General features: G+C 37.6%; 1 protein-coding gene across 2 annotated transcripts in view; it reads right to left on the bottom strand.

Annotated features, from left to right (window-relative positions):
• The window catches only part of LOC140950293 (uncharacterized), a 38,508-nt gene that overhangs the window by 21,097 nt on the left and 3,624 nt on the right, over positions 1-13,787 (bottom strand). For both annotated transcript variants that reach the window (XM_073399520.1, XM_073399521.1), the window contains exons 3-6: positions 9,802-10,065; positions 4,990-5,120; positions 3,732-3,796; positions 3,203-3,339 (exon numbers count right to left, since the gene is read on the bottom strand). In XM_073399520.1, coding sequence (XP_073255621.1) covers positions 3,203-3,339; positions 3,732-3,796; positions 4,990-5,120; positions 9,802-10,065 — 597 coding nt within the window. The remainder of the gene's footprint in view (positions 1-3,202; positions 3,340-3,731; positions 3,797-4,989; positions 5,121-9,801; positions 10,066-13,787) is intronic.

The following is a 13,787-nucleotide window of genomic DNA, read 5'->3' as shown; positions in this document are numbered from 1 at the left end:
TTTGCACTAAGTGTGTATAATAATCACTAACAATGGCATAATGTTTCAGTGCTTGTCAAATTTTGAAAAAAGTCAAAAATAATAAACGAATTACTGGAATCGGCTCTCGGCTCTCGTATGATATAAACAAATGATTTCTTTTTTTACATCAGACGAAAGCCGAATCCGAAAACTACTAGAAAGGACCACTGTTAAAAGTAAACGAAGGCATTTGTATGGTATATTGACAAACAATCCGGACATCCTGTGATAAAGAGTATGAGTGAGCGCAGCCCGTTCTCTCGGGATGAAAGGTCCAATTTACAAAATAATAAGTGTTACAGTACCCCAAATGATCCCTAGACCGCAAATGATCGTCGACCGTAAATGATCCCTTGAAAAATTGAGGAATGGAATGGATCTTACTTGGATATTGGACGAAGAATGGGACTGTTTACAAAGTAACATGCGTGGGAAAAAAGGAACAATTATTCTTCTCGCCTTCTAAAGAAAAGGCAAGATCACCAGATCACAGGTTAATTCAGAAGATGTAATAATGTTGCTGCTGTCTAAATGATCAAAGATGACGAGCTTTACTGGTTCATTATAATTTTTTTTATTATAACATTCTCGATACAACGCGTAAAAAATAACGGAATAAATCTGAAAAGGATATGGTATCAACAGTACGTCTTTCTTTGGCAATTGCTTCAAAACCCGCCTTGCGCCAACCTGAATTCAGTGCTTTTGATTCATTGCTGCGAAAAGAAACTTTTTCAGGCTCCTGACATTTTATATTTCGCCCGGATAAGGCCCCTCAGTTAAAAGTCAATGGGATCTCTTTTCTTAAACACGGACAGCGATGGAAATTGGGCAGGTAAAAAGGTAATACGATTTCAAATTTATGCAAGTCCGGAGACAACGTCTTCAGAATAGATCTCTCACTTGAATTTCAGTTCTTTACTGCTTTTACAAAATTCTTAGCTAACGAATACCTTGCAAACCTTTTATTCAAAGGAGGATGATAAGAAGATCACGGCGGAATTTTCTTCAGTTGACGGCCTGAAATAGATATGCCCCATCGACTGCAAATAAATGAACAGAGGCAAAATCTCGAAAACTTGCTTCACTGACCTTCCCTGGAACAGCATAACCGGTATGTATTGGTTATTTTTAAACAGCACTCTAAATCGTTTTAAAAATTATCTTTTTGCAAACAAATAGACGCGTTTTGAGACAACCCCACGTGCTTGCGTGGCCCTTTAAAGTTTTCTATAGAATGTTCAGTACAGTTGCACAGATTTTCCAGTCTTCGGATGATCATCTTTATTGCAATATTGTACTGCTGTTACAGAGCTACCATACACTATTACAAGCTTTTTTGATAATTTACCTTTGATTCGCGCGTTGCTCACGATGACCACACACACGTAGCCTGCGTAGCATGGCGGTTTTGGTTGGGCGCGCTAAGTAATAAAGACGGGCGAGCGCAGAGAAACCGCGAGGAGATTGGGGCGGGAGCAACTTTTCTCGCGGCTACGCCGCTTGTGCGCCCGGCTCGACAAAACCACCGAGCTACGGAGGCTAACACACACGCGTCTGTGCGTATTCCTCACGCGTATAGCTGAAAGACTAATTTTCCGTGCGTTAATCAATGAAATTAAAAACAAAATATTTTCGTTTATTTCAGAAATATCACAAAATTTGAATGACTGAGACAATAAAACAACTTTGAATGATGCAGCTCGGCGAGTACCCATATTTTCATTACAAGCAAGACAAGCCCTGATGATGAGTTACCCTCAACGGGCCCGCACTGCTTGGAATAGGAAACCTTTTTTTACTTTCTAGTAGATAAACATGGTTTGTAGAACAATGAAGGGCTCTGGTAATTTTTCGATCATATGCTGCGCGTCCGTCATTAGCCAAAGACAGAAAGTTGAAAGTATATTGATATTACAATTTATTGTCAATTTCTTGTATTAAGGAACAGAAGCATTTTTACTTCCAATGTTGTATGATTGCCTTTTCTATGAAGTTATTGGTTAACTATGTTGTTGTTGTTGTTGTTTGTAGAAAACGATTAACATAACCATTAAAAATGTTGCTGAAGACTTATTGTGAGGTTAATGTAATTCATTATTATCAGTTAAAACAACCTTTTAATTTTCTTCCAACCCATGTGATGTGGTTAAAGCTACCATCTCATGACTATTTTAAATGGTTTACCACAGATTCATCATATGACTAGTATGCACAAAACTGGTTTACCATCACCGCGAAAATGGTTATTATAACTTATCTGTATGGTTTGAAAAATATTTATCCTTTTATTTCGGTTTTAACAACTAAAAATTTAAAGTTATTTTAACCAAAAAGTAGAAGTTATAACAAACAATTGTTAAACGTTATGAGAAGTGACGTGGGCTAAGGTAGAAACAACCATTATTAAGGTTTAATGTAACCCATGAGCCGAACCTTCGAATTAAGGCCGACCCTAATTATTTAGACCGGTTGAATTGATTCAGACGCCGACCTTAATTGCAGCTGAACTAAGTTCAAAAGGTGAAAAATACTCATTTCTGTCAAACTGCTTACAAAACACGTTATAATAATTTATGCATTAGGTTCGGTACATGAAACGTCTGAATCAAAGCCGTTCCAAAGTCGCCCCAAAGGCGAAATTCTCAGCCAGACTAGGCGAAAAGACCCGCTGAGCCGTTCCAAATTGAAACAGGCGTTCCTAATTGATTCAGACGCCGAACTTTTCATGTATTTAATTCAATGTATTAGGTTCGGCTTACGAAAAGTTCGGCGTCTGAACAGGGCCTTAAACATTTTTGGGGGGTCACTATAACTGGTCCGTTTTTACAGTGGCGATGACCCGCAAACTTCACGGGATCATTTGCGGTCTATATTGGGGATCATGTACGCTCGAGGATCATTTGCGGTGGGGGATCATTTGTGTTACGGTACAGGTGCCATTCATTAATTGCAACATTAATATCCGGGCTTGCCTGAAAAAAAATACTGTATACCTGATTCAGGGATACTAGCTTTGAGGTATTCCGAGTAAGAGAATAACTCTCGGACATGGATGTATCAGACGACTTGTAAGTCGTTCTTGTGGGGGCAGTGCCGGGGTGTCTGAAGGGAGAGAGCCACTCCAATGGAGACGCCCCTTTCCCCTTTTGCAGGGAATGAATGAACCTTGGTTACATACTTGGATTTAAAATAATTTCTCCAGTAACAGCAAATGGACCAAGCCTTCCGCTCCCAACTTCATCACGCAGAGGTTTCAATGGATCATTGACTCCAGTTTTAAATCGCAGCTGTAGGTGAGCAACTATACTACCATCTCTAAAATGTTAAACAAACATACATTTCCCGTTGCCTTCACGTTGCAAGTGGCGCTAACAAGTACCAGTGGTTTTGAAAATATAATTATTTTGGCCTTTCTTTTTGTTCTGTTACTTATATAATTATTTTGATAGTATATATAATGATATATATTTTTTCTGGCACTTGCCCTTTGTACCATCTGATCTCAAGCTCGCAAACAAAACACCCAAGTCCAGAAAAAGGCCCGAACATGTACACTTACGGAGAATATACATAGATTATTCATACTAGAAAACACCGAGAAGGGAACATTTCTTTATTCTAAAGGGGAAAACTATTATAACAATTAATGTCAATGGGGCAGCGTTAAAAACGGTAACAAATGCACTTTGTAATTATAACGTTCTTACCTTAATAGTATAATTTCCTGACCATAAAACTGTTTTTCGGGATTCCGGGTGTAAACGCTGGCAATCTAACGTAAATAAATGCACTTAAATCATGTAAAAGACAACTACATAAAAATCGTTGATTGTTGAGACTGATTAAAGTTTAAAACTACATATTTTTAAACCGTGAAGGAAAAATAGTAACCTTTTGATGAAGTCACTTTTCGCCAGTGCCAGGGCAAAACATCCACATATTAATGACTTCCACAATGTGAACAAACTCTTGGTTATTAAGTCTCTTCGTTTTGTTATCCTATATCCTTAGACTTTTCTTCAAGTGCGGGCAAAAAAATTGAAACAGTTTTGTGTTTTCCCAAATCCCTTTTCCTTTTGGGAAAATACCATTCCCAATTAAACAATAAAAAAATTTCCAGTCGTTCATCAAAACAGCTCTTTGGCCAGAGGTGGCTCATAACGCAACAGTTTTCTGCATTTCGACTCATTTTACTTTTATTATGTATTCTTGGGGGGTACGCTTGACCTTGTTTGACTGTAAAACTTATAGAGGAGATTCAGAGTCATGTAAGTTTAACGAAAGTTTAAGGTAGCTCTGAGCCAGCTATCAAAACGTTTTGAGCGCACGAAAACAAAGCGCAGATTAAACCTAACAGGTTACAGCACAAAAACAAAGACCATAAAGCTGCCTAAAAGTTTTGCAACTTAATATAATAACTTCCCTCTTCAGCACCATAGTATGTTAAGTCAATGTAACAAATGAGAATGGGTAAAAATTAGGATACTAGAGTATATATACCTGAAATTTTTATCGTATTTCAAATCATATACTAGAATTCTTTATCTGCTAATCATCTTCATGAGACACGCCTAGACACCATTGTAATTTCTTCTAATAAAAACACTAGCAAAAAAACGTACTATGCTCCATTCGAACCAAAGCTTAAACATGTTTAAAAGCTGTTTATTTAAACAGTTTAAATTTGTTTTCTTCATAAAAGCTGCCTTATATACTTTACTTCTATTGATGGCAAATTTAGTGCAATTATAACATGTTAAAGTTCATTCAAATTCGGTGCTAAAGCCTTTGGTCTAATTTTCCATTTCTATTTTTCACTTTAGTTAAACAAGTCAAGTTTTCTGCGTTCTGAATATTAATTCAACTTCGCTGTAATGAAAAGTCAAAAGAGTATCAAAGTTGTAACATCTTTTTTTTCTCATCCCCTGATATTCAAAAAGGTAGGTGTACTTTTAGCAAACTTACGGCTGATGTCAAGTTAGATTCCAGCATCTTAAACTCAATTGTGTTCATCCTGGAATAAGCATCCTTCCATGGCCATTGGTTATCGTTTATAGTAATTCCAACTGTTGTGATTATACACTCATTAGGTGGACCTTCAGTCAGTAAGTCAAAAAAGGATCCGCATGCAACAAGTTAAAAATATATGGTAAAAAACACTAACTGGAGGCTGTGTTTTTACCAAACTTTGTCTAAGTCAATGAGCGTGTGACAACCCTAATTATTGTGAAAGCATAGCATGCAGTTAGTGTAAAAAGCCGCAAGCGACTTGAAAAAAAACGTTATTCCAACAACTCGGCATAACTTGATTTACACAATGACGTGATTTCACGTCATCATGACGTCATATTATTAAATTGATTGGCAGAATCCAAATTCCATGAAATATTTCCCTCAAAGCTCAAAATACCTAAACAATAACACAAGTGAGGCAAGACGTTGCCTTACACATTATGAAGAAAAGCAGTGATGTCATGATGACGTCATTTATCAGTATATAGATTTAGCTAGCGCTAAAAGAGAGGCTCCAATTTATACATTTTAAATTCCCATGAGACAATTACCCTGAAATACAGACAAAACTAAGCTCTCTTTAAGTCCATCTGCGAAACAGCTTCAAATTATTGTTCTGGGCCCCCACCTGTGAACCGGGATTTGAGTACGCGAAATGATCGGCATTTTAAAAATGCCATTGTCGATTAACCAGTCAGGATGAAAAGAAATTCGAAACACTTTTCCGGTAATTCGTTGAGTTCGTTGGGAGGCCAGAACAAGGATCTTGGCGCTGGTTTTCAGACTTAACTAACTGGGGTGAAATTACGCCTGCGGCTACAAGCGATGGACTTTAAACCATTGCAAAGAAATCTACAAGTGTATACAGTCAAACCTCCACGCGCGACCAGCTTTCGTAAGTGACCACCTTCCCAAATCACGGAAAATGGTCTCAGTCAAAGCCTTATACTGGAACCCCTCGTAAAGGATGATAATAATAATAATAATAATAATAATAATAATAATAATAATAATAATAATAATAATAATAATAATAATAATAAAAATAATAAAAATAATAATGACTTTTCTATTTATATAGCGCAAAATACATTGGTATATGATCTAATGCGCTTTACATCACAATGCTTATAATACATTGAAATGGACAAAAAGATTTCAGCTTTTCTAAATAGTTAATAAATAGATACTAGATAAAAATATTATATATTTAACAATTATTCTTTGAAATCGAGGTGAATAGTGGCTAAACATTTTCCGAGCCACGAAGTGGCGAGCTAAATATTTCTAAAACCACTATTCAACGAGATTGAAAAGAATAAGTTTACTATATACACACGAAGTGATCTCAACAAAATCAGAGAGGAAACCATTAAAAAGTACGATTTGATTGACAGATCCGGTCAGCTAGACACGCGGCAGTTTAAAAATAGATCTTTGTAGAATTTTCAAACATGGCAATTCACAAGCTTATCACTTCGCAAACAACAGCGTAATGACTTAAATGGAACCGCTAAAAGGTTTAATTCTCTCCTTACCTGAGAAGAAAACAAGAGCTTTGTTGTTTTCTGTTGCCTCGCAAAGTTTATAGCCGAAAAGGTTTGTTGTGTCGTTCTTCGCATGAAGCGCTGACAAAAATGGCGATTCGGTTCCTCGAGGTAAGATGTCTCTTCATGTAGCATCAGTCTTTCTCGTGTTTACTTGAAACGTAGAATTTCTGCAAACATTTGCATTCAAATTTGTTTTTCATAAATACACTTCGTTTTTGGGCCAAATTTTTCTTGTTAGGAAACGCTGAGTTCACGAAACGGCTTCTTCTAGGCGAACAAAGGGGAGTTGTAAACAATCCATCGACCACAAAACTCAACAACAGTAAATTGAAAAACGCCGTATTGAATCCTTCCAAGTCTTTTCTTGCCTTAAAAAAAGTCAGCACGAGGATTTTGGCGACTTTTAAAAGATCGTTCTCTAGGAAAATGATAAAAACACCGAGCTCACACATTATCCACTCGCTAGGAGGTGAATATTGTTGAATAGTCCGAGATAGCGAACCAATCAGATTGCTTAAATCACCAAGATCACTGAGTGTGTATATACTAAATATATATATATATATACACCCGTTTTCAAAAAGGTTTTCATATACAGAGATATATAGATAGATCTATACTTTTGTTTTCTTGCACGTGCGCCCGTGTGAGTTTACACTTGTTATTGTCCAACTTGTGAAAAAAAACTTGGCTAAACGATAAATTTTCTTTTCGTCAGGTTCTTTGTTCCAATTTGTCAATTAAAAAAAAAGCACGAACATTGTCTGCAATTCTCTTGATTTGCATTCTCTTGAAAATTAAAGAATGAGGAATTCGGTCAGTTGTAGGTCATATCATTGTTGTCGTTACAGGATAAGGGGAAAAACATCAAAGATTTTCATTTTTAAAACAACGCAGATCAAATGAAAAAAATGTGTTTTCGAAACCGCTGAGAACGAAGATGTGACGGTGGATGTCCATATTGGATATGTGGGAAGGAGCAAAAATATCATAGCAGTTGATTAAAATGGACCAAGAAGTTGACTAGATTCATAGAAGTAGATTTTATCATAACCATGATGAGCTGGTCATATATATTAATGTCTCACCTTTTTTCGTGTAAAATCACGGCCTGTAAGGCAACGTCTCACTGAAGACAAAATAAACTCTCGGCCACAAATGTTTTCAAGTTAGTTTAACAGTTTCTCTTAAGCACGCCCCTGGACAGCGCATTTTTTAATACACCCCGTCAATAAAAATGCTTCGCCACTTGCTTCAGATGCCATGAAATTTGGCCTATCAATTCGGTGACGCCGCATGCGCATGACACGGCTGCTTCGCGGGCTGTTTTCCTCGTTCCCAAAACCAGTCATATAATTCGCCATTGCAAATTTTTATTGCAGGGCGGAAGCTTTTTTTCTAAAAAAAACTCAAACGACATGTTCTTTTCAAATTGGAACAAAGAACCCGACGAAGAAAAAAATGTTTCGTTGAACCGAGTTTTTTCACAAGTTGGACAATTGCAAATGAAAAATGCACACGGGCGCACGTGCAAGAAAACAAAAGTATCTATCTATCTATATGTCTCTCTATATGAAAACCTTTTTAAAAACGGGTATATATATATATATATATATATAATTTACACGGGCTCTCTTGCCAAGAGAAGGTGTCTAGGTTCAGCGTGCTTCTCATTCCCCGTTACGGAACCTCCCTTGCGGTTTCGCACTGGAAATTAAGGATGGTACTTATGGTTGAGTACCGATCCAGCCGTCTCGACCAAAACAAGCCATTTTCCGGACCGGTTTCGACTTTACTGTCTTCTTCAGCGGATTCTACAGTTTCAGCTTGTCCGGTCGCTTACGCGCCGTTGGACTTATTGCATTAACTATGTGTCACAACTCTTTATATACCATAAATTGGCAATTACGTGTATGACGTGGGTATGGCATCAATAGATTGATCAATGGATCGTACTTATTTTCGTGCACAATTCTTTGGCGTTTTTTGTGTTAACGCGGAAAACTTTAAATCTAAATGTCTCTCTATCCTTACAATTTGAGGCTAGCTTGTGCTACTTTTGAAGTTTTAACTTAATTGCCACTAAAGAACCGTTTTTCTCTGATTGTATAAGCGGTGATGTCTCTGCTCTTGCGCGAATTCTATTACGTATATGACGTGGGTATGTCAATTAATTAATTAATGATAAGATGTTTTTCGTGAGCAATTGTTTGGCGTTTTTGTGCATAACGCGGAAAACTATGACTCTTATTGTCTTTCTAACCCCACATTTTGAGGTTTACTTGTGCTGGATGTGTCTTTCTGCAAACTTGTCTACCACTCAGCAGAGAATTGTTCGTTTCTGATTTTATTGGCGTTAGTGGCTTTAATCTTTGGCGTAATTCTATTCCATTTACGTATATGACGTTGGTGTGGCCTGCAGTTAATTGCCTAACGAGTGGTTCTTCTTTTTCGCGCACAATTGTTTGGTGTTTCTTGTGTTTAACACGATAAACTGTGAATGTTAATGTCTTTATATCCCCACATTTTGAGACTTGCTTGTGCTGCTTGATTGTGTATTTCTCAAAATGTGGGGTTAGAAAGACAATAAGAGTCATAGTTTTCCGCGTTATGCACAAAAACGCCAAACAATTGCTCACGAAAAACATCTTATCATTAATTAATTAATTAATTAATTGACATACCCACGTCATATACGTAATAGAATTCGCGCAAGAGCAGAGACATCACCGCTTATACAATCAGAGAAAAACGGTTCTTTAGTGGCAATTAAGTTAAAAGGGAGGGAGGCGTACTCATCAGGATGCAGTTTGTGAAACTCCATTATTTCACACCACCTTCGATGGAATTCTGTCAAGGAAGTGAGTAAGCTGTACGTTTAGTGCCGACAACACTACTTGTCAGTTTCTTGATTAACTTTTTCTTCTGTTACCCATATTCTAAATTTTCTTTCGGTCATTGGTCATGGAGTATTTACTTACTTCCACCTTCACAGTCAAATTTGTTGGAAAATGTGATGTTGTGTCTGCGGTCAAACAAAAAAGCAAGACTTGCTAATTATTAGTATTTTCGCTACGAAATTATCATTTTTGTTTTGTTTGCTATTTAAAAAAAGCGCCCTTATTTTGCTGTTTAGCATATATGGGATCAGTTTAAGCTTCTTGGGATACCTATAAACCAAAGAACACTCTGTTATTCTTAATTCCATACTCACATTTTACGTCAACAACTGCGAGGCTTGTAGCAGGAGTGCCATACCCATTATCAGCAGTACACTTGTATGACCCTACATCCTCTCTTTTTACATTAACAAGAAATAGCTTATGACCAGAGACGTTAAACTGTGCTGCTGTTAAACCTTCTTTTGTCCAAGTGATATTGGGGGTGGGGTCACCAGATGCATTGCATGTCAATGTAAAGTTTGTTCCAAGAGTAATTCTTGACTGCCTTACAGGGAGGACAGTCATTCTTGGAGGCACTGAAATATAATATAAAATTAAAATTACCAGGCCGCGGTTGTTCAAACGTTGGATAAGGCTATCCAACGGATAAATCACGTATCCAGCGGATAGTATTAGGAAAAACGATTGCACTATCTGCTGGATATAGATTTATCCACTGGATAGTATTATCCACCTTTTAAACAACTGGGCCCAGTTCAACATGTAGATGGTAACATTTATACAAGTCCCTGATTTAGAAAACTGAAAAATATAGTTACTTCATACATAGCCCCATATTAGATATTATGGAGTGATGTGTCACCGATTATAATTGCTTTGTAGGACATGCTGTATTCAAGTCTTATGACCTAAATTGTTAGAAACAAACACTAGAGAAGACTATGATTGGAGAAGTATCTCGGAGACAACTAGATAACAATTATTCACCGAAGTGGAGGTGGCTAGTGGTGGATCTTTGTTTGTTACGGCAGCAAATCAAAAAGGCATTTTGCTCGAAACTTACGCGAGTTTGGTGTCGCTCGCTAGGAGGAACTGGAGGTGAATCAGTGAATAGCGCAGGATATTTACTGATTGAGTAGCCAATCAGAGCGCGCGAAAAAAAATATCCACTGTTTTAGTACATACTTAACCAGATTATTCATATTTGCTACAGCCCTGAGGTGTAATGAGTTGCGAATTGTTTCAACAAATTATTCGAAGTGACGGCCTTGTCCAGCAAGAAGGTAGTTGGGCATACAGAGAAAAAAACGGGTTTTGGGATAATGAGTTGCATGGCATAGAGATGCATACTAGGGAAAAGGAGAATGCAATGAGGGAGCTGGCGTGCTTTTGTTATTTTATTTAATACGATTTTATTAAACGAGTCGTTTGTCTAAATCACAGAGCAAATTGACATCCCGATAAATCTTTTAGTATCGACAACCGACTTTTCGTGAAATGCTTTAAAACGTTATACAAGACCCCAGTTTTGTTAAATTTATTAGTATTATGTATTAGTGTTAAATGAGTTCAGGACGCAACTTACTTATTAATAGGTTAATTTATAAACGTTAAACCTTCAAAGTTACCAACCAAACATTCCTGTATCTCGTTTGTGTTTCACAAAGGATATGAACGTGCAGTCACGACAAAGACTATAACGTTCAAATTCGATTGAAAGCGCAAAAAGATTTAAAAAGAAATTGACAGCTTCCTTTGGAAACATATAGCTATTTCGAGAAAAGTTGTCGAAAAAGCTGTGCACGCGACGATCCCGAAAGGGAGCATGGGATATGCTCAATACACTGTTCCTGACACTGTAGGTGTCGAGCCTACTTTGTTGCTTTCCTAAATTTAACACTCGCAAAAATACGTGCATGGCCTCTCGTGCCATTCTTTCAAATTTCTTTGAAGAACAAAAATCTCAAAACCACCCACAATACCTTTATTTCGGGATTGTCGCGTGCACTTTTTCGGACAACCATTTTCGAAAAAGCTGTATAGTTCTTTCCCACTCCTTGCTGTGCCTTGTGACTTATCTTTGAAGAAACCTTAATTCAGGAAAAACGTTAAAAGCTCTCTAAAACTGCGCTCATTAGATATTGATTCTTTTTTCTGAGGATTTTCGAAGACGTAATTCTTCGATAATCTAGGAACAATCCATAGACCTGGACAGCGTGTGGCCACTGTTCGATGCATGTAGACACAAAATCTCCGCCTCCATCGTTCACGATCTAAAACCTAAAGAAGGCTTGCTCTTAGTTTAAAAAAGTTGCTGACGGTTCTGGATTTACTGTCAGAGATTTGTACCCTTATTATACTCAGCCATGGCGTCTATAGCTGACTGTATCGACCATTTTCTTGGTGAATTGAATCTAGACGAATAAGGATAAGTCAATTCCTGAAGGAATAAATAGGCGTTTAATTAAACATTTGCTTTCAGGAGAATACTCCTCCAAAGTACCAAGGGGAATTAAAGCATTTGATCCCTCACACCTCAAACTTACATCACGAGTTTAGCCCCTGATAAAGGCGTGGTTGAGGATGAATCGAAGCTAATTTATACAACAGGATAAATTAAAGTTAATGTGACAACCATAGACCGCCTTTACCAGTAATCGAACCAGCTCACTTCCTTGTAGGAGTTACTTCCTGCATGTGACCCCTGTCACACTAATGTTTCGCTCAGCCAATTAGATGCCAGCTGTCACATGAAGAGTTGATGCCTATATTTTCGCGCCTAGATCAGAAAAAAAGCATTTCATATTCTTCTCTTCGTGGAACAAAATGCTCATTACTTCTAGCCCGGATTTTTCTTCAAGAATTAGAACTTTGCAAAGCTGTAGTGACTAGATCACCGTTTAGGGAGGGCTAACTTGATCGTCCAACTGCATACAAGGTTTACGCGTTCGCGTTTTCTGGACAGAACTTCCACGAAGAGATGTTCCACCGGTCTGGGTCAAAAACTCCGTCCTTGGAACATTGGCCTATAATAACCCTCCTCTTGTATCTTGTATGTCGCTGTTTTCTCCTCGTCTTGAACTTTTGATAACCTCTCGCTCTACCCTCACTTTGGGCGTTTCGACTCTCGTGGCATGCACTTCACAGTCAAGGTTCCTCTGCAGGAAATCATCGGTTATATTTTTCTGGTTTATCGATAGTTAACTTAATATTTTTATTATATTGTGCCTGTTCACGTGACTGTACTAAACGCTTCGAGTAATGGAAAGTTACTTTTAGGTCTCCGAGGTTTTTCAAATAATGGATTGAATTTCAGTTGCAATTGTTTAGTCACATCTAACAGAATATTTCCATGGATTTGTAGCATATCTGGTAATATATGAGTTAATATCAGACACCTTTATGAGGTACCTTTAAAACATTTCAGAGATTATGATTCATTGTGTGAGATTCGTGAGATATTAAGTTTTTACATGTTGTCTATGTCGAGTGTCTCTTCAAGTTTATGGTAGGGTGCACTTCGTTCTCCATTATGGCTAAAAATATGCAATGTACGCATTTATGTTGTGTTGTTTGGACTTCAGTTCCCCTGTTTGGGTGTGCATTGTATTTCCCCAACTCAATATCATGCTAAAGATAGAGGTATAAAGTGAGTGATATATTTGTTTTGAGGGTGTCTTCAAGGTAAGATATGATGTAATTTTTAAAGGATTCCCACATTTGGATTCGCATGCTCATTTGATCAGTGCACGATTTTACTCAAGGCAGTGTCTAGTTTTTCAGTGCGTAACTGTTAGTTGTTACTTGTAATCAAATAACAATCTGAGCCTTTCTTATTTACTCTGTTCCTTTGCTGTTCTCTTTGCTGTTCTTTTTTTAATGTTTTATAAATGATTTCTTTTCTCTTGCTTAAAATTAAGAAGAATCTTATACTCTTTGCAGTCACAAGAACAGCAGATCATTTTTGTTTTCACTGTGAATCCACTGACAATTGTTAGGAAGATATGGCAAAAAAGGGTGAGGTTTCCACCAAGAGAGGATAAAGGGGACAGAGAAGGCATCCCCCATACACACCCTATTCGATAGGTAATTCGTCTCGAGTTATTTTTAACACCACAAATCTCAAGGGGGATTAGACAACAGCCAATCACATAGCGCGAATGTGTTGCGGGTGGATGACCCACGCTCAGAGCCACGCCCCCTTCACGAATTGACGCAGAACAAAATGGCGGAAGACGCGGAGAGCGATATTGCTTGCTATTCGTCTTGTTGACGAAAACGACTACAGAGAGATTTC

Source organism: Porites lutea, chromosome 10 (genome assembly GCF_958299795.1).
Source record: "Porites lutea chromosome 10, jaPorLute2.1, whole genome shotgun sequence".
Taxonomy (NCBI): Eukaryota; Metazoa; Cnidaria; class Anthozoa; order Scleractinia; family Poritidae; genus Porites; species Porites lutea.
This window is presented reverse-complemented; position numbering and strand designations above follow the sequence as displayed.